The sequence below is a fragment of the Zonotrichia albicollis genome, chromosome 3 (assembly GCF_047830755.1).
Source record: "Zonotrichia albicollis isolate bZonAlb1 chromosome 3, bZonAlb1.hap1, whole genome shotgun sequence".
Lineage (NCBI taxonomy): Eukaryota > Metazoa > Chordata > Aves > Passeriformes > Passerellidae > Zonotrichia > Zonotrichia albicollis.
The window spans coordinates 13786602-13808117 of record NC_133821.1 but is presented as its reverse complement, the minus strand read 5'-3'; the positions used below and the strand labels follow the sequence as shown (position 1 = coordinate 13808117).

The window sequence follows — 21516 nt, the reverse complement described above, 5'->3', positions numbered from 1 at the left end:
AGTGTTATATCTTGTATTAAACTGTATCTCTTTTGGGATTTTGTCAGGTGAGGGGTTAAAAAACACCCACTGCACAGTCTGTTAGTGCAAAGTACTTGGCCTTGCCTTGAGCCAGGCACAGTTTTGTAGGTAAACAGTTACCAGCTCCTGGAAGTATAATTCATGATAAATATTCATGACATTGATTTTATTAGAAAGTGGAATCAATCTTTTTCTACAGTTGATGCTTTAGTAAAGAGGAAGCCAATTTAATCCTGGAAAGATTATATATGCCATTTAAACATAAAAGGAGCGTGGGAAGCAATCAGAGGAGCAATGTGATGGATGCTGGCTGTGGTCCTGCAGTGTCACCTTTCCTATGCAGCTCCAGAATTGCTGGTTAATTGTGCTGCTGTGTCCTCCACGGGACACTGCCCTCCAAAGCACCAACCTGTTGCCAGCTAATAAAGCCTGGCAGGCATCAGCAAATGGTGATTGAAGAATCCACTTTAAAGCCTTTGGATGAGGCAAATGAGTGAGAGAGCAACCATGAGAAGCAATTTTAATAGTGGGGTGAGTGCAGATGAAAAGTTCCTATGGATCTTGCTGTTCAGATACCAGGTTGTGACTGACAGGAGTAGAACCAAAGCTGTGTTTGAGGTTTAGGTGTAGTTCTTCGTGATGCAGAAGAGTCACTAGGTATTTCCACTTTTGTCATTGATTTCACCAAAATAAGCAGCCTTGAGGAGTCTCAGCTTTCTGTGGCTGAGGTGGGACCCCTGAGGTTTTATAAAGTCTTTTCTTTCCCAGCCCCATGACCGAAAAAAAAGTCAAAATTGTTGGTTTTGTTGGTTTTGCCTTTCAAGGTTGTTTATTTTTGCTTATCTATTCCATTCTTTCTCTGACCCACTGAGGTCTGTCCAGCAGGTTGGGTTGTGGCACACTGCCTGCCCTTGGGCTGGTGTTAGGTTTTTATACTAAGAACTAAGTGCACTTTATTTACAATAATTTTCCAATACCTATCACCTATGTTAGACAGTCTGTCTCTACTCTAAACCAATCCAGTCACCATCACAGCAGAAGATGGAGGGCAAGAAGAAGAAGAAGGACAGGACATGCCCAGATTCCTCCATCTTTCCTCTTGAACCCCCATTCTAAAACCCCAAAATTCTACTTTTTCACCCTGTGACGAGTTAACTATCATTCTACTCAAACTCTTGTGGCTTGTAACTCTTCACACAAAGTTGGTAATTTTTTCCATGGGCTAAAATTGAAGGCACAGTTGTCTTTGACTCCGTGCCAAGGTCTCTGAGCCCCTTGCCAGGGTCTTGAGTCACCCAGAGGAATTCCTGGGTCCCGACAGAAGAGAAGCTGGTTTTGAAAGACACCTCTGGATACCCCATGGAAGGGTGGGTTTGTACCCTGCTGACAGTGTGGAAGCACAGCTTTTCCCTGCCAGCCCTGCCTCTGAACAGAAAGGCTTCATAAGGGCAGGGCAGAGCCTAGCAGTTTTGCTTGATGTCATCTGTCAGTGGCTAAAACTGGTACTTCTAAACCAATTTACAACAGGTCTTCACCATGCAAATAATTTTTAAGGCAGCCTTGCTCCCATGCAGCTCCCTCAGGAGTGAGGCTTTGCTGGCTGGCGTGTGGCTGGGATGTGGCAAACACCATGCTGGAACAGCTCTCGGTGCTGCGTGGAGGATGAGGAGTGACTGCAAGTGAGCAAGAGCAACCCTCAGCTCACTCAGGGTCCCTGTTCTGATGCAAACAGAGGTCAGCAGGGGCTTCTTCCTGGAACAATCCAAGCTCCTCTCTTCAAAAGTTACAGAAAACATGAAGTGAATGCATGCCCATCGATGACATGGGAAACGCTTCTATGTGTGAGCCACATGTGAAAACATTTTCTAGAGATCTAAAGCTTAAGGACATCAGAGACCCTTCTTGAGAGCTGGATGCCAATTCAGGGTCGAAATCAGCCATTCCAACCCCTGGTTTCAATTTTCACAAGCTCAGCAAAGCTGGTAGAGGAATGCACTCTCCATGTGGCAGAACATACCTTTATTTATAGAGCTGTATTTTTAAAAGCCTTACTCTCCTTTGTTTTTGTTTCTCTCTTGTGTTTCTGAATTAGATTTAGAATAGAAAAGACCTCATTAAGGCTGGAGTCTGATTTAATGTTCATCCCAGCAGGAATGAAAAAGGATGATTAAAAGGTTCAATTTTGACTAGAAAATAAGCTCAACCTGCCTGTAAGGGGCGGGTTAATCTCATGCTCTGTAATAACAGTAATTCACACTCCTGAAGTGTTTTTCCTGCTAACCTTAGTCAGCTGTGGAAACACTAGAGGGAGATAAATCCCCTGACATGCTGCTGCTTTCCCTGTAAAACCACTTCTGGGTGGAAGTTGGGGCTGCTAAGTGCTGCCCATGCCAGGCCTGCGCTTCTGGGTCCTGCAGAAACCATTCCCAGGGGCTCTTTCTTGCAAGGTGCCTTCACTCTTCTTGACCTAAGAAGAGCTGGAATTTGCTTTCACCCAGCAGCGGATGGACTACATATATTTTGTTTTTAATTTTTCTGCCAGAAACTGGTGGCATCTGCATTGCCCCACGGCCCTCAGAGGAGGAAGCTGAGATCGTTCCAGCCATGGCTATGAGACCTTTCTTTGGGATTGTGCCTGTGCTCATGGATGAGAATGTGAGTTGGAGCTGTGCTGGGTGCCCAAATGAGAAGCTGGTGTGTGTTTTCTGCTTTAATCACCTTTTGGATGGCAAAGGAGCAAGATACAGAAAGAGGCTTGTTTCTCCTTAAAAATGGTGGAATAGATGATCAATTTATATAAATATAACTTTATATTTATATATCTATATGCTTATATATTTATACATTTTATATTGCTACATTTCTATATTTATATAATTTTATAATTATATATTTATATATTCAATCCTTTTATATTTACATAATTTCTTAATTTTATATTTATATATTTATGTTTACAATTTATAATTTCATATATTTATATTTATATATATAGAGAGAGAGCATATCTCAGTTGTCCATACAGATTTCTCAACAGAGCATTGCAAGTGTCTACAAGAGTTGTTGGCATTTATTTTCTCCTCTTGTGACCCTCCCCTGGCAGTCTGCAGTGGATCAATGACAAACAGAAGCTCTTTATTATTCCTCTTTTGCTCACCTGTGTCATCCTTGCTGTGCTTGAACCTGCAGGGAGAGGTGATAGAGGGCAATGATGTGTCTGGTGCCCTCTGCATTGCCCAGCCATGGCCTGGCATGGCCAGAACAATCCATGGAGATCACCAGCGCTTCATTGATGCCTATTTCAAAGCCTACCCAGGTAAGGAAAGGGCCAAGGGAAGGCAGTTTCACTGCACTAATAAGCACACTGAATATTTTCAGCATGAAATTGTTGAATATTGAATATTCAGCATGAATACTGAATATTTCAGTGCCATAGTGGCTTGGGGTGTGTGTCACAGGTTGCAAGCAGGCCCTGATGGTTTTAGGTAGTGTTGACCTTTCTAGCTGTCAAAATGGATGTATTTTCTAGAAAACTTTAATGCCCAGGCTTTAAAGTCCAAGTATCTTTTATCTGGAGCTTTGTATCTCACTTGGAAAAAGGCATATTGGATGGAAAATACCTCATGCATCACTGAATCTTAACCCTGTGATACAACCTTCCTTTTAAAAATATGGTCAAGTTGTCTGGTAAGTAACTAGAAGTGGCAGGGAAACATTTTTTGTAGGACATTGGACAAGACCACTGTCTTCACTCAGGAGAAGAAATTCAAAGGGATTTGAAAGCTACAGGGTGGCAAGAATTAGACAGGCAATCCTGAAAATTGTACAAAATACAAAATGGGCTGGATATAAAGAATGGGAAACTGGTACAAGAAATTGAGTGACCCCATAGTCTCTTATTACTCTCTACATTTGCATTTATGTCTTGTTGGTGTTTAGTTGGTAGTTGTTTAATTGATCTGGAAGGGCAGAAAACATGACTGGAAGTCCATGAATAGGGCAATAACGGGTCCTGGCAAGAACCACCCTTGGATTTCACAGCAGTAGCTGCCTGCTGCTTCTCAGATGTGCCACTGGAACAATCCAGATCTAAACATGGGCTTGGTGAAGAGCCAACACAATCTGTGTCACAGGATGTTCCTCAGTGACATTGGAGTTTCCAGGAAACCTTTGGGCCTTTTCCAGTTTCCATCAAATGGTTTAGACCCTCCATGCTTATCATGGGCTGGTTTGGAGTTTTTAGCTGATCTGATTAGCAGTGTTTCTCCCACACTCACCTGCTAGAGAGTGACTGTTATCTGGGATCTGGATCTTTGTTAGCCGGGAGGGAAAATGGCTTTTCATCCATCCTGGTGTAAGTGATTAAAAAAAACCTGGCAGTGTTCCCATGTACAAAATGTAATAGAGCTGCTCCCTTTCAGCTGAACAGCTGGAGTTTTCCACTGGGTGCTGCCAGCAGCACTTCTGAGCTTGACCAGTAGCCTGTGGCACGATGGCAAATGGCATCTGAAGTGGTTTTGCCTTAGCACTGTGTGCACCAAGAGGTGTGAGCACACAGCTGCTGTGCAGATGTTGGCATGATCTCTTAGAGAGATCAGAGAGCCCTCTTGGGTCTGTAAATCCAGTTGAGCATGGTGGGTTGTGTGGCTGGGCTTGGTTTTACATCAGGAACATCAGCCCCTGGTTGCTGCTGATTGCCTGCAGTGATTTGTCCATCTTGGCAGAGACCTGAGTGTCACAGACACATTTTATGAAAAATCCTTTTGTTGGGATCTTTTCTCCTGAGAAGCTGAGAAGCCTCAGAAACGAAATGTAAACAATGATTATCTGCTGCTGTGGAATGCAACAGGTGCATCTTTGGTTAGTTCATGTGGTTGTTTTTAATTAATGGCCAATTACAGTCCAGCTGTCTCAGACTCTCTGAGAGTCAGGAGCTTTTGTTATCATTCCACTTCTTTCCTTGCCAGCCTTCTGATGAAATCCTTTCTTCTATTCTTTTAGTATAGTTTTAATATATATATAATATTATATATAATATATATAATAAAATAATAAATCAGCCTTCTGAAACATGGAGTCAAGACTCTCATCTCTCCCCTCATCCTGGGACCCCTCTGAACACCACCACACCTGAGCTTCACCATCTTGGTGCTATTCAGGTGCCACCATCACCCAGAAGATGGAGGCTAGGAAGAAGGAGAAAAAAGGACAAGGCACCCCCAGATTCTTCCATTTTGGGACACTCCAAGCCCCCATTCTATAAAAACCCAAAAATTCTACTTTTCACCATGTGACAAACTAGCTATCATTCCACTTAAATTTTCGTGGTCTCTGAGCCTCCTGGCAGGGGCTGGAGCCCTCCAGGGCAAGCAGAGGGATGTCCTGGATTCCAGCACACTGGAACACTTGCTGACCTGCCCTGTGTCTTTCTGCAGGTTACTACTTCACAGGGGATGGTGCTTACAGGAGCCACGAAGGCTACTACCAGATCACAGGGCGCATGGACGATGTCATTAACATCAGTGGGCACAGGCTGGGCACGGCAGAAATTGAAGATGCAATGGTAAGAAGTTCCAAGCAGGTGGGGGTGCCCTGGCAGGGCATATTCTGTGGGGTGGGGTGACCCTTTCAAAGCAGCTTTCAAACCCCTGTCCCTGCATAGGCACGGCTTGATGCACAATGAACAGCAAAGGTGCAAGAGGGGACAGCTCCCTTATTGAGGAGACAGCAAATGAGCAAGTGAGGGGAGCCACGCTGTGGGCAGTGCCTGCAACTGAGCCCTCAGAGCTGTGTTACCTCTCAGGGATGCAGTTAGATGGTGGGCACTTCATAAATGTCTCTCCTATTTCTTCCTTCCCCTCTGCTAATATCTTACATGAGTAAAAGAAAATGTATTTGGTGTTCACAAGGGTCCCAGGATGAGGGAAGAGATGAGAATCTTGACTCCGTGTTTCAGAAGGCTGATTTATTATTTTATGATCTATATTATATTAAAAGAAAATTATATATTAAGACTATACTAAAAGAATAGAAGAAAGGACTTCATCAGAAGGTTAGCAAGGAATAGAAAGGAATGGAATTATAATGAAATCTTGTGACTGACCACACGGTCTGAGACAGCTGGACTGTGATTGGCCATTAATTAAAAACATCCACATGAGACCAATCAAAGGTGCACCTGTTGCATTCTACAGCAGCAGATAATTAATGTTTACATTTAATTTCTGAGGCTCTCAGGAGAAAAGATCCCAACCAAAGCATTTTTCATAAAATGTGTCTGTGACTATACCTGACCTCTCCTCCCTAAACCTGTGGTTCCTGCCTATCTGAACTGGCTGAGTATGCCTGAGAATTAGGCAATGTTAGACACAAAGCAACATTGATTTATGTCAGCTGCTAAACTAGCCTGCCATTTTGAGAGAAAATTATATTATCTCTGGGAATTGAAAACAGAAAGTCCTCAGAGGTTTTATATTTAAAGCTTGACCAGTGTATTTATTTCTATATTATGTGCCTTGCTTGCAAATGGGCACTTAAATGTAACATCTGATGAACCTGAGCTGTGTTTGCATGGAATACAGGATCCTACTTTATCCTTTATAAAAGTAATTATTTTGTCTGTGCAAGTTTCTGACCATAGCTACAGGCTCCAGTTCCTCTCACAATCTATGTATGTGTATGCATGTGTAAAAGAAAATATATTTGTGTGCCTAGATTACTCTATGATGTTTACTTTCATATTTTAAGGTAATTTAAGATAACATAATCCATTCTTGGGTGTGGGATGCAAATGCATGGTTTCTTCTGGTCTGTGCAGAAGAATGTTGAATTAAACTCTGCAGTGCAACAGAAGTAATCACTGAGGTGTAGCATAGTAACAAAAATGCATTTTGGGTTAGGGAATGAAGAAATCTGATTCTTTCTGCCTTCTAGTGTGTTTTGGGCACTTATAAGTCCAGTGTGGGCTGTGATGTTGGCAGGTTCCCTTTTTACCTCAGCTGGCCACAGCTCTCTGTAGCACTGAGCACTGCACGACTGGCTTTGCTTGTGGTTTGGCAGTGGCCAGTTGCCATGTGGGACCACAGCCATGCACAAAGAAAGAGAAAGAGGGTTTCCAGCTGTTGCAAATTCAGCTTGGTGTGCAGTGGGTAGTTATTTTTTGTTTATAAAAGCAGGGCCAGTGCAGAGTTACTCCCTGAGACGTGGCTGAGGCCACGGCCACCAGCTGACCCTGCAGCAGGACACTGGCATCCAGCTTTCCTGTAGGACTTTCAGCAGCTCTGATTTGTGTATTTTTGCTTGACTTTTCGTGAAGGCTGATCACCCTGAGGTCCCTGAGACAGCTGTGGTTGGGTATCCACACAAGATCAAAGGAGAAGGTATGTGAAAAGCAGTGTCCTGACATGACATCTGCACACACTTCCCTTAAATTCTAACCCAGGCTGCTTGTTAGGAGTTCCTGAGGGAATGGGAGGGCAGATATCCTTAGGCTGACTGGCACTGCAGCCCCAAGAGACAAAGACAGCCAGGAAAATAGCTATGTGTTCCTAACCTGGCTGTTACTCCCTAAACTGTTTTCAATACACAGTGTTCGTGTATATGGTTGAGCTTCCTTTAATAGGATTGTGCTTAGAAGTGTGCTCTGAACAGAATGGGAATGGCTGATTTACATTGGCCAACCTCTGATCCCAATAACACTTTGGTCATTTATGCTGACTTGTCGTTGTCACTGGCATCAGTCACAGGTGCCAGGAAAAGGTTGGGCCATCATTTGAGGGCTGCAGTCTGACTTGCCTTTGTAAAAAAGATCAATAGTTTTCTTGTCAGTCCCTAGATTGTGCATAGGAATGATCTGAAACCTTGTTTGGCATTCAAATGAGCATCCTTGGTTTTTCCAGACAGTATCTAATGTGATGTTTGTGGCTTTTGCTCATTTGTCTTCCAGGTGCCTTTGCTTTCATAGTGCTAAAGGAGCAGACAGCTCGTGTAGACCACATCAAAGAAGAGCTCAAAACCATAGTGGCTTCCAAGATAGCAAAGTATGCAGTGCCTGACCACATCCTGGTAAGTGGGAGACTGAAACTGGTGCCAGCAGCAGGGAATGGTCACATCACACAGACCTCAGGGTCCTGCCTGCAGGATAAAGAGGCAGGAAAACAGAAAACTGGCAGGAGGGATCCAGGGAAGGAGAGGGCAGGTGCAGGGGATATCCCTGGAGCAGGAGACCCTGCAGCTGATGTGCAGAATTGTGTTGCTTTATATTCCTGCTCTGTGAAGCTGAATATATATATATTTTTTTTTTTTCCTGTCTGTTCTGGTTGTGTTGATTTGTGTCACCATTTGTGCCTAAGTTTTCACGTGTGATTAGATTTTAATAGTTAACAGCATGTTCAGGACCTGATTCCTAAAGGAGCTGTGCATCCTGCAGCATTCAGTCTGTACGTGGCAATGGGGAGCAAAATCTACTTAAAATAACAATAAAATGTATGTGACACTTCTTTCCTTAGATGTAATCTTGTGTGCTCCATGATTGCGAAAAATGCCAGTCACTTGTTTTTAAAATTTTAGGAGTTTAATAGTAATAAAATGGTTATGCAAATAGTAATATAATTAGAGTAATAATAATTTGGACAAATTGAATTAGGACAATATGTGACAATAAATACAAAGAGTTAGGGACATTCCGGGTACCTTTTTCTGGGCAGCACAAGCCCGAAAAAGGACACAGTTAACAAAGGATTAACCCATAAAAGCAGCAGCCTGTTGCATATTCATACGCCTCATACATGATGCATAAATTCCATTCAAACACAGGATTCTGTTTGGTCAGTGTTAGCTTCTTCCTCTGAATCCTGACAGCGCCTTCAAGGCAGGAAGAAGTTAATTTCTTCTGATAAGAGGGCACTAAATTCTTTTTCTCTGAAAGATTTAGGTGTCCTGTGGCTGCTATCTCACTGCCAGTCCTTTCTTTTAAAAAAGTATCCTACACAGCACCGTTTCTATTTTAACCATTTTTATAACCTAAAACTATATTTAACACAGTACCTAAGAGAATTAATACAGCATTACTTTCTAACACAACACATATAATGTTCATTTTAATATCTGCGAAAAGCCAATCATAAAATACATGCATTTTTCACAATGATCCATTTCCCAGGAGCCTCAAAGGAGCTGTGGCCATGAAATAGGATGTGCCAGGCTTAGGACAGTCCAGCCAGATTTCCTTGTGTGTGGTTTCCAGCAGAACCCGAGTTCCAATAAAGGTTCATCCTTCCCTCCTTTGCAGGTGGTGAAGCGCCTCCCTAAAACCCGATCTGGGAAGATCATGAGAAGGCTGCTGAGGAAAGTAGTGACTGAGCAATCGAGCAACATGGGAGATGTCACCACTCTTGATGATCCAAGCGTCGTCAAGGAGATACTGGATGCTTACCAGAAGTACAAGGAGAAGAATTCCTCGTAACAGGCGGCTCTGGAATTTCTCTCCTTCGGAAATGCGGAAGGTCTCAAATAAGCAGGCAAACAGCACAGCTCTCTCTTGGTGGTTTTTTAAAAAACTGTTTCCTTCTAGGGGAACAAGATTTTCCAATCCACACCTTTTTTTGGGATGGCACAGGGCTAGGAGCAGTCTCCAGTTTTCCACCATCAGTGAACCCCTTTTCATTGCGCTCAGGGCTGTGTAGAGCAGCTGTTGGTGGTTTCCATGAGCTGTGCTGAAATTTAACATGAGCTAAAGCAAGATGCAGATGCTCTTTTTAATGTTCCTCTTTTTAATGTTACTGTACAGGAAATGTTTTTTACACCATGCTTCATGCTGTTTTAAAAGAAGACCTGGAAAACACTTCTTCAATATTTTCCTTCAGCTTGGATATCTGAGTGTAAGCAGCTGTATTTCACTGCAACTCTGGTGCCTTTCCAGCAATTCTGGCTATTCTAGAAGGTGTTTCATGTGCATTACTTACTAGGGACATGAGAAGGACATGGCCACTCTGATAATTCTTCCTTGACTTTACCCATTATTCTAATATCTCCTTTCCTCATGTGGATTTGTTGCTGCCACCACGTGTCCTGGGGCTTCCCAGAGATGGTGAGCCTGTGACCCTTCACGTCCCACCTTGGTAACCCAGCACCAGCACTTGCAGCTGCAAAAAGGAGCCACAAATCCCCCAATGCCTGGATTTCCTACATATCCTCAGTGCACTGCTGCCATGCAGATTTACCAAAGAGTTAAGTGCCACAAACTGCACAGTCCTCTAAAACAAGTGCCTCTTGCCTTCTGGAAAGTGAAGCAGCATTTTCCAGACCAGCAACCTCAGAACAGCAGGGAAAAACAGCCTTTGTCATTCCTGTGCTTTCAAGATTGCAATTAATGTAGTCAGTGTTTTATTTCTGGACTCATTTTATCATGACCACATTCCAGTTGAAGTGCTCCTTACATTTGGGCTGTACAGAAGAATTTGCTAGTAGGGCTACTTATTCCTGAATTTAATTGGAGCAACACTGCTTTTCCCAGGGGAATTGTGTACCAGAAGGACAATTTGTGCTCCCACCTGGAGGCAGGGAAGGCAGGAGGGAAATGGGGAGGTGATCTGTAGGACTGGGAAAGGTGTGGGGAGTTTTTTGGCCAGCAGAGATTCTGGCACCACAATGGGAAGCAGGCTGCTTGAAGTATGATATGTTCTCAAAGACAGGTGTGGTGTCTTAGATCCCAGAGTTCCACCAGCTGCATTTGCTTTTTTTAAAAAAAATTATTTTAAATGTCTCTAGGGACTGAATAATACAGTAAGGAATACCATGCTTTATTAAACGTCCCCTCCTTCTGACTGAAATGCATTTACATAAGGTAAGTAGACACCCTGTGGACTTGCTAGGAAGTTGAAGATCAGAAGGTTTGAAGGTTTGACAGGATGTTAATATTTTAGGAGATAGACAGTATTTTATTGCCATTGCAATGGAAAAAAGAAAAAACCCAACCTGCCTTCCTTAAGTAATTTTCAAGTGGGAAACAGACAAGAGTTAATGTTTTTGATAGAAAAAGTCCTCTCACTTGTTTAAACAAGTTGTCTCCAGACAGTCTGAAATAGCAATGTGGAGGAAGAAAAATTGCTTTTGAACAAGATTATACACTTTTCCTTTAATCAAGAAAGCATTTCTTATAATATGGACGTAATATAAGAAATTATGTCTTGTTGACCTGAAATTTCCCTGTGTGTTGTCCCAGTGGTCACAGACCCATGGTTTAATCAATCTGAACTTTCACGAGCACTGTCTGTGTGAGGAGCAATGTGCTTTGGTGCCTTGGGACACTTGTCATCCAATTCCTCTGCTCAGGGAAAATGAGAGGTGGGTGCACTCAGGGAAAATGAGAGGTGGGTGCACTCAGGGAAAATGGGAGATGGGTGCACTCCCTCCCCCGCATCCCTTTTGTATCAGCTTGCAAGGGCTTAGGGAGGTTCCAGGGAGGGTCCAGGCTGGCCAGGAAGCTGCAGAAGCACAAGGAATGCACAGCTGGCACAGCTGGCACAGCTGTGCTGCAGATGGAAAGCTGTGGGTGCCACATCCCTGAAAATGTTGAAGGCCAGGTTGGATGGGGCTGTGAGCAGCCTGATCTAGTGGAATTTGTCCCTGCCCATGGCCTTACTGAGTAGGCTGCTCATAGAAAGCTTTAAATTGAAATCAAAATGTTACATTTTCCTTCCAGAGTTTAAAGTTTCCATCCAGAGCAGTCCCCATTTCTTCTTTCTACCCACTGTGTCTGCCAGCTGCAGCAGTTGCCTCTTCCCTGCAGGCTTGAGCTGAGTTTGCATTTCCAGCAGCAGCAGCCCTGGTGTGTGGTGACAGTGCTTTCCACTTCATGGGCAGCAGCTTGTGGCTCAGGGAGGGACTGGCCCACAGAATTGGTGCTGGTTTCCTCAGTGCCTGAAATGCCAGGAAGTTTCTGAAGTACCCAGGCCTGCAAGGCTCTTAACACAAGCTGATCTTCCCCAATCATGGTCAGATATCAGTGGGATCACGGGACAAACTTGGGGGCAATTTCTTCATTTAGAAAAGCAGAGTTGTTGAATTTTTCTAAACCTTTGTGTGTTCATGAGTGATGTACATTTTGTTTGTCAGACTGCCTTTGTATCTTCATTAAAAGAGATCCAAAGTCAATTTTACCTGTTGCCATTTATTGCAAAGGGCCAGTATGCTTTTGTTTCCCCATTCACTTCGCCAAGACCTGGTCATGGTGCTTTTCCCCCCAGGTGGAGACACAGACCATGACTTTTCCAATTCTATAAAGGGAAAGCTCCATCTGTCTAGAGGTAAGTTTTGTACAGTCTAATGTTAAGCCTTTAATTCAATTTTGTTTACTTGTAATCATGCTTTAAACACATTTCTTGTCCTTTACTAAAACCAGTGTCTTCATTGATCTCTGTATTCATATTTTCAGTAAAGGAAATAGGTGTGATGGTTTGGCTTTCCATTGTAGGTGTCAGACCTGTCCTGTCAAGGATCTGGGACTTTTCAGTTCTCTGAACTTTCAAAGGAAGGCAAAGGAGTTTGAGATCAGGATGATTTGTGATCCCAATTGCTGTTTTGCTTTGCTCCTTTTCTCTAAGCAGTAGCTCAGAGGAAATGAGTTAATGCCAGAAAAGTGCCACTGCAAAAAAGAGCAAAGTTGAACATCTGGATGTCAATAAGCTGCATGTCTCCTATAAATCCTGAGATCCCACTGCTTTACACATTTCCTGTGTGATGCAAACAGAGAATAAGGAGTGGGAATATTTAACTGCCATTAATTGATATGGATAGTTCAGTTTCTTGCTTTGTGCACAAGTAGAAGGAGTGAGAGCAGGGTGTGTGTGGGCAACACGAGAGACAGCATTGTGTACAAAGTGTAGCTGTTCCAGAGACAAGCAGGTGAGAAGGGATTTCTTCCCAGGTGCCTTGGATCATTTGTCAGTGACACAAAACACATCCTCTGCAGGGTGTCCTGTCCCTTAAGGAGTGAGAAAGACTGAGTTCACCCTCTGCCTGCCCCCTGGATAAAACAATAGGTGCAATGAGGGGATGAACACTGTTAGCCTTCCATCTCCAGCAGCTGCTTTTGGAAAGGTTCCAGTGCCACCTGTGGCCCCCTGGCAAGTCACAGAAAGGACACAGAAAAGCAGGTGTCCATCTCCTCACTTTGTCTCTCAGTGCTACAGCTGCTCTGATCTATTTACTGATAATTTACTGGTAAAAGCGGAGACTGTTTTCTGGTCTAACACAATTATGTTTAAGGGCTGCCTCTGTGACCAATTAAGGCCACAGAATTGATTTCAGCAACAGGTTTCTGTTTTTCAATTACTCAGGAACAAATGATCCTTTTCCACCTTGAAAACAGTTCTGGACAGGGAATTGCCTTCTGGCTCACTCTAGAGATGAATCATGTTTTCCATGGCAGTGACCCCAGCCCTGTTTTGTCTGGGATAGAAGGATTTGGGGACATAACCACCTTTTGCAGTGGAAATGATCATGGCTGTGCAAAAATTACCAGCCTACAAACAGTGGCAATAAAATCTGCTGTGGCAGACCATTCTTACTCTTGCTTCTGTTTCTCTGTAGCTTTTGTGTATCTACCTTGACTCCCTTTGAGCTGACAGCTTACCTTGGCTTTTGGGTATATTGGGGCTGGGAGAGTAGATCCCAGTGCTTTTTAGTGTTCATCCTGTGCCTGGCATGCAGAAGACTCAAATTTCTTTTTATACTGATTGAATTTTTGGGATGTGATTTTACTTTTCACTGCCTCGGTCTTCTGCACTCCCAGGAATGACAGCCTCCCAGTTAGATGGGGTCATGGAATGGAGGTCCCAAGGTTCTGGGGTGAGCTGGAATTTGGATGTTCAGGAATGTGGATGTTCCTAAGAGATCAGTGCTGCAAACTTTATTTACAGCTGCTGGGCCTTTTGCCCGAACTCAACCCAAGCACAGAGAAAAGATGGCCCTGCCATGCCTCCCCTGCTGCCCAGGGATGAAAGAAACGCTCCAATGATGACAATGACAACAACAAAACTATTTAATTTTGACAGCAAATGAGCACCCAACGCCCTCCAGCCCTCCCAGACTGGCAGGCTGAGCGGTGCCATTGCCATAGCATGAGGTGCTGGTAGCTGATGCCCTGGAATGCTGCTGGGCTCAGGGGGCAGAGTGTGTACAAAAGCTGCATTCCAAGCACTGATAGTGAGATTCTGATCGCCCGCAGCCACTGGCAAGTGCAGCAGCTCTTCTTCATTCCCTGCAGGAGAGAGCCCAGCCTTGGAGCCTGTCCCTGGGGACAGGGAAATGCTCTGAGTATAGTTTTGAACTCTCAGGGACAGTCAAAATGAGAATTGTTTTGAGGTAGGTGTTGTAATGTTGGGTTTGGGTGTGTCTGCAGGAAAGAAAGCAGGAATAAACAAACCCCTTGCAGAACAAAGGAGAACTTTGCATGGCAAATTTACACCTTACAGCTGCATTGATCATATTGGCCCACTGAACACTGATCATGTTTATGTTGAGTTGGGGTGTCTCTGCAATAAAGAAAGCAGGAAATAAACCCCTGGAACAATGAAGCAGAGCAAAAGAGGAATGTTTGGATGGTCAGTTTGTTCCTTACAGCTCTCCTTGCAATACCCAGTAGATGACCCCAACTGAATTCTGGGGTCATCTACTGGGGAATGCAAAGCTGCTTTTACTTCCACTCCTGGTGCCATTGTTTGTGTCCCAGCATTTTGTTTGATGTGAAGAGAATGAAACAAAATCCCACACAATGAGCTGCAATCCAGAACTGAGTTGGAATAACAGAAATATAGGACTTGTAAAGAAGATTTGGAAAGGATCAACACCCCAGAGAGAGTGAAAGCCTCAGGCCTGGCCTGGCTGGGCTTAGGGCTGGCTGCCCTTGGGAAGGGAATGGAAGGGATGGAGTTGGGGTGGGGTTTTGCAACCATGGAAAGGAGAGAACCATGGTGAGCGTGTCACAAAGGGGCAGCCCCAGGCTGGGCTGGTGCAGGGTGTGCCTGACACAGCCCCAGCAGCAGCAGCCATGTCTGGCTCTGCCTCTGTGTGCCGAGTGCCGGCCATTGGAGTCACCCGGCCTTGTCCAAAGGCTGGGACTGAGCTCCTGGTGCTGCCAACCCCGAGAGCCAGCCCAGATCCACACCCTGACACTTCTGCCTGGCAGGAGCACAGGTTCCAAGATGGATTTCACCAGAAAAGGAAAGGCCACGGAAGGGAAAGGTGAACAGAGAAAGGAGCGGAAATGCTGGAGCCAAATGGAAAAAATTCCCCCCAGACTTCAGGGAAAACTGGTGCATGGTGGTCAGTGCTGGCTCTGTGTCAGAGTAGGTGCCTGACAGCTACAGATGATCCTGCAAGGACACCCATGGCATCACAACATTGTCTCATTAGTTTTCGCTGCTTTTTCCTTTGTGACAGTGGCCAGTGACTCCTTCTGTCAGCCAGGACAGGGACTGTGGCCTCAGATGACCCCAAACTGGACATGGTCATGAGATGCAAACCCTGTTGCTTTCTTTGCCTTCAATGTTGAGTCTCACTACAGATAAATTTCCCGTTCTTCCTCTGCTTGCTGATCAGGTCCAACACTGAGGATGGAATTACGGTGCCATAGAAACACCAATAAGGCCTGCCTGGTGCCTGAGAGGTCTCTGTGGTTTTCAGAGCTAGCAGTCACAGCTGTGAGGGTTTTTCCTGCAGATTCACACACAGCCAGCCTCAAGAAGGAATCTTTTTTCCTCTCTTACCATTGGAGCCTTCCATCTTTCCCTTCAGACTTGCTAACTCAATACAGCTCAGAGGAATTAAACACAGCCTAGTTCCAGGAAAAATAAAACCAAAGAAATTGCCTCAAAAATTAAAAAAAACCCTTCAGTGTCTCAGCTACTGGATGTGTTGATGAAAAGGTGGGAGTTCCCCTAACTCAATTCTTGTCTTGTGAGCATGGCTGAGCCTCACACAGAGGTGAGGTTGGATCTGGGCCATTCTCCTTTGGGAGGAAGGCTCTTGTGGCAGCCCAGAGAGGCTGTGCACATTACCAGGGATCATTTGTGCCCTGCGTGTGCCCCCTGCAAGGAGCAGGAGCATGTTTCCCTGTGCAGATGTTTAGAAGTTTCCAAGGAATCTGTCCCATGAAATACAGACCTTCAGGTGCTTTAGGTTTGCATTGCAGGCTCTGATCCATTTTGTGTCTCCACTTTGCAGATCTGACTGGCCACAGTCTTTCCAAGAAGTTTTCCCTGGACACCTCCTATGTTCCCTTACCCTTACCTCACCCCAAGTACTTGCCTCTCATCCCCAAGAGCTCTCTTTCCTCTGATCTCAGGAAGAAGCTGCCACCTGTCCAAAGAGTATTTAAAAAATAAGATTTATGTGTTAGGGTTCATAGTTATTCTGTATGTTCTGATATTTAGATGTAATTTTGAATACATGTGTTTTGATTGTATCTTTAAATGTTGGCGACATATTTTTAATTGTATATATTTTATTTTGATGATTTTTTAAAAAATTAAATAAATAAATTTAATTTAAATAAACCAAAAGGAGAATGTGAGAGCAGGACCTGCTAGCCTAAAGATTATGGGAATGCAGCTCACTCAATGTGCCAGTGTCTCACCACGTCCTTTCCTCGCTGGGCTGCTCCTCATCCACTTTTGCCATGTTTTCTTTGTGTTATTTGTGCTGTTGTTTTTAGTTTGTCATTACGATGGCACCACACATTGACGTGTTTGGGGTACAATGGACCCAGAAGATCCTGTCTAGTGAAAAGTTTTCTCCCTAGATGAGTTCTGTGCTCAGCAAAGGCCTGAGCAAAGAAACCAAGAGGAGTGTGCCCAAGTGGCTCCTTTGCAATCTCACTCAGATCTGGCTCGCCTGGGTAACCTGTTCCCATTGCCCCACCAGCCTCACAGTAAAGAATTTCTTCCTAGAAAATTGCAAAGAGAGTGAAAATATTTCTGTAAATACATCAGCAACAAATGGAAGGCTAAGGAGAATCTCTGTCTTCTCCTGGACATGGGGGAATACACAGAACAAAGGTTGTGGAAAAGACTGAAGAACTGAATGCACTCTTCCCTGGTAAAAACTGTCAGGATGGCTGGGCCCAGGGAGTGCTGGAATTCAGTGGAATTAAATCCAGCTGGCACTTGGGCACAAGTGGTGTTCCCCAGGGCTCAGTTGTGATTCCCATCTTTGTCAATGATGTGGAGGGGAGGCTCAAGGGCACCTCAGGCAGTTCACAGACGATGCCAAGCTGGGTGGGAGTGTTGATCTGCTGCAGGGCAGGAAGTCTCTGCAGAGAGAGGTCCCTGGGTGAGCCCCAGGCAGGGCTCAGCCCCTGGGCATGGGCAGCACAAAGCTGTTTCTGGAGATCCCCATGGGCTGAGGGGAGCTGTGTGCTGCCAGCTCCTCTGTCCACGGGCAGGGCAGGAAGGGCGGGTTGGGCATGGCCAAGGTTCAGTGACCACCCACAGGGAAAATCTCAGAATTTTCAGGAAGGAGAAAACCCTAAACGCTGCCTGTAGGTATGTGGGGGGATAGAATATAAGAAAATAAAGATAGCGTAGAAAGTAATCTCACCCCTAAGGAGCTGCAGCTGGGCCAATTATCAAAGATTAGGAACAGGCCTGACTTTACCAGGCTCCAGTTGTAACCAGTGAGAAGAAGAGGGCTTCTCTTCTTCTAAAAGAGTGGGGTGGCTGCTTAGGGAAGAAGAAAGAGTCAGTGCTTGGAGGAGCTGCCCACAAGAAGCACCAGGGAGGTATGGAACTCTTGTGATAAGGAGACAGCAGCATGGAACCCCTGCAATGAGATGACAACACAGGTAAGGTTTGGCTTTGGAGCTCCTCCTGGGGCAGCTCAGGGAATGACTCAGATGGGTTCAGCTCCAGAGCAAGCAGGGTTGATGCCAGCTTGCCTGTTGCTGGGCCATGTCCTGGGCAGAGTAGGCAGATAAGGTGTCCAAAAAAGTAACAATTGGCTTAGCTGCCCCCATCAGCACTGAGAGCTTTGGCTGTGCTGCTCTCACTGCCCCACTCCTGCTGTGTGGGCTCCTTGCTGCTCCTTCCCCCAGGCCCTGGGGAGGGAGGGACATCTGAGGTTGCTGGGTGGCTCAAATGTCCTTCCTGGTGTTTTGGTTTTCTTTAAATTTTATTTTATTTTATTTTTTTATTTATTTACTTTAGTTTTAAAATTCATTTAGGTTTCTTTAAGGGTTTTTTCGGTTTTGTACTCATTTCACGTATCTCACGGTGACTGCGCATACTCACACCGACTGCGCACGGCTACGGCGACTGCGCAGGGCTACGCCGAATGCGCAGAGATACGCCGATTGCGCATACTCACACCGACTGCTCAGGGCTACGCCGAATGCGCACGGCTACGGCGACTGCGCATACTCGCACCGACTGAACAGAGCTGTGCCGATTGCGCAGAGCTACGCCGATTGCGTATGCTCACACCAACTGGGTGTGGCGTAAAAGTGACTTTTTTCCTCTCCCCTTTCCAGTTTCCACCCCCTGCAGAGGCGGAAAAACTGCCTTGCAATCAAGTACAAAACCTGCTTGGCAAGCCCAGGATGCCAGGAGCCAGCAGCCATTTCTCCCGGATTTCCCCTTTGGTACTGGCAGAAGCCACTCCCGGCCGAGCCGCCATCTTTGTTGTGGTGCCTTTAGCATCCCGCGCTCCTCACACAGGCGTTTGTCCAGTTTGGGTCGTTTGTCTCAACCCGGCCTCGACACCGATGCCGGGCTCTCAGCGCGATTTTCCACCGCCTTTCCCAACGGGACAAAACGTTTGGCAGGGCCAGCGGCACCGGAGCCCCGCAAGCCGCGGCAGGGAGCGGCGGCGACGCTTCTGCCGGGGTCTTGCCGGGACCGCCATTTTGAGTGTGGCTGGAGCCCGACCCGGCTCATGCATGGTCCCGGTACGCGGGCGCTTCGCCATCTTTAAATGGCAGCTCTGTCCCGACCGTGGCTCCGCGGGCCCCGCTGCTGTCACTGTTCCCAGCCACCGCCTCGCACGGCGGCCCCTCAAGCCCGGCCGCGCCCCTTTGCCCTCCTAACCCGCCTCACCGCTCCCCTCTGCCCGTAATGCCGCGCTCTGCCCACAAGGCGGCAGCACCGCCCCCTGCCCGCGCCGGGCTGGGCGCGCTTAGGGGCAGGCAGGGAACGGAGGCCGAAGGTGCCGGAGCGCCTTTGGTATTTATTTATTCCCTTCAGCCCCAGCAGCTGTTCCTGCGGTTTAAGGGTATGAAAAATGCATGTATTTTATGACTGGCTTTTCGCAAATATTCAAATGAATATTATATGTGTTGTGTTAAAAAGTAATGCTGTATTAATTCTCTTAAGTAGTGTGTTAAATAGTTTTAGGTTATAAAAAATGTTGAAATAGAAACTATGCTGTATAGGATACTTTTTTAAAAGAAAAGATCCTATCACATTGAGATAGTAGCCACAGGACACGTGAATCTTTGAGAGAAAAAGAATTTATTGCCCTGTTATCAGAAGAAATGAGCTTCTTCCCGCCTCGAAGGTGCCATTAGGATTCAGAGGAAGAAGGTGGCACTGACCAGACAGAATCCTGTGTTTGAATGGAATTTATGCATCATGAAGTGTATGAATATGCAACAGGCTGTTGCTCTTAAGGGTTAATCCTTTGTTGTTATCGTGAGTCCTATTTTGGGCTCATGTTGCCCAGAAAAATGTACCCAGATGTCTGTAACTCTTTGTTTCTATTGTCTCATATTGTCCTAATTCAAATTGTCCAAATTATTATTACTCTAATTGTATTACAATTTTTATAACCATTACTATTAAACTTTTAAAATTTTAAAAACAAGTGATTGGTGTTTTTCACAAGGCACTTGATTGGTTCCTTCCTAGGTAAAAACGTTGTAACATTGGTTTCAAAATTAACTACCTATCTCTAGTCAGTTTCTCCTACGTTCCTGTATACAACAGAATGGATAGATTCTTTCCAAACCATTCTTTCCAAATGGTTTTAGAGATAAATTCCAATTCTTTGCCAATACCTATAAGAACGAAAAATTTGACAGGTTTTGGTATTCTACACCCAGCCCTCCCTGTGAATTTTCTGGCCAGTATGATGCCCCTCATTCCCCATTCACCTGCTCCTCCACCACAGCCTGGTGTGACGGTGTTCACAGGGGTCTGAGGTTGAGGGAAGAGACGAGGATCTGACTCCATGTTTCAGAAGGCTTGATTTATTATTTTATTATATATATTACATTAAAACTATACTAAAAGAATAGAAGAAAGGATTTCATCAGAAGGCTAGCTAAGAATAGAAAAAGAAGGAATGATAACAAAGGCTTGTGTCTCGGACAGAGAGTCTGAGCCAGCTGACTGTGATTGGCCATTAATTAGAAACAACCACATGAGCCCAATCACAGATGCACCTGTTGCATTCCAAAGCAGCAGATAATCAATGTTTACATTTTGTTCCTGAGGCCTCTCAGCTTCTCAGGAGGAAAAAATCCTAAGGAAAGGATTTTTCATGAAAATATCATGGCTGCAGCCTGGCTCTCCCTCCTAGGGACATTGGGGTGCCCCAAAAGACATCAGAGCCCCCCAGTCTCCACCTCCTCCCCCTCAATCTTCCTTCCTCAGCCCCAAAGAAGGCACAGAACGAGTCAAGCTGCCCTGGACAGCAGTGTGGTGCTTTATTTAAGGCCTTTCCATGAGTACATCTCCCCCAAAAGGGATTCTGCTGCAACAAGAATGGGGGAACCCCCAGAAGTTCCTCCTCAGCCCCACAGTCACAGGAAAGAGGCAGAGAGAGAGAGTGGAAGCAGAGATGACACAGGAAGAAAAGTAAGAATGAGGTGCAGAATGAAATTGAGAAAAACAACCAAAATAACAACAACACACCCTGGGATGAGCAGCATAACAGAAAGGGATTAAAAAAGAATAGGGACAGGGAACGGGACACAAGGATCCAGTAGAGAAATAATGGCACATGGGAGCACCACAGAGCCACCAAGAATAAAAAAGAAATACAAGTAAGGTATAACAAAACAAACAAACAAACAAAAATAAAAAAAAAAAACAAAAAAAACCCCAAGAAACAAAACCCACATCAAGAACACCACCCCAAAAAACCCTCAAAATAAAAAAACAACCAACCAAAGAAAACCAGACTGGGATGGGCAGCATTACAGAGAGGGATTAAAAAGAACAGGGACAGGGAGTGGCTCACAAGTATCCAGTGGAAAGAATGGCATGGAAAGCACCACACAGAATAAGAGAGGAACAGGAGTGGAGCATGGAGAAGGACAGAGGAAAAGGCAGAAGACCAAACACACAGTGTGCTCAGAATGAATGTGATGAGATGCTAGGATGTGTTTTGCAAAGCACAATGAATAAAATGGTCTGATTTTCAGAAGACAATTGAGAACAGACAGCAAAACTGCCTCAAGGGTACAGAGGTTTCCTAAGAATTCTCCTGGAACAGGTG

At 45.0% G+C, this 21516-nt stretch overlaps 1 protein-coding gene and 1 long non-coding RNA gene across 2 annotated transcripts in view; both read left to right on the top strand.

Moving 5' to 3' along the window:
- The window catches only part of ACSS1 (acyl-CoA synthetase short chain family member 1), a 33521-nt gene extending 21347 nt beyond the window's left edge, over positions 1–12174 (top strand). Inside the window, exons 9-14 of the mRNA XM_005486841.4 lie at positions 2564–2676; positions 3211–3337; positions 5457–5584; positions 7337–7400; positions 7967–8085; positions 9311–12174. Coding sequence (XP_005486898.2) covers positions 2564–2676; positions 3211–3337; positions 5457–5584; positions 7337–7400; positions 7967–8085; positions 9311–9484 — 725 coding nt within the window. The 3' untranslated portion in view covers positions 9485–12174. The remainder of the gene's footprint in view (positions 1–2563; positions 2677–3210; positions 3338–5456; positions 5585–7336; positions 7401–7966; positions 8086–9310) is intronic.
- Positions 12175–17676: 5502 nt separating this feature from the next.
- Positions 17677–21117, top strand: LOC141728469 (uncharacterized). The gene is made up of 2 exons (XR_012579405.1): positions 17677–17863; positions 18548–21117. It is a non-coding gene; the product is annotated as an uncharacterized LOC141728469 (long non-coding RNA).
- Positions 21118–21516: the final 399 nt, after the last annotated feature.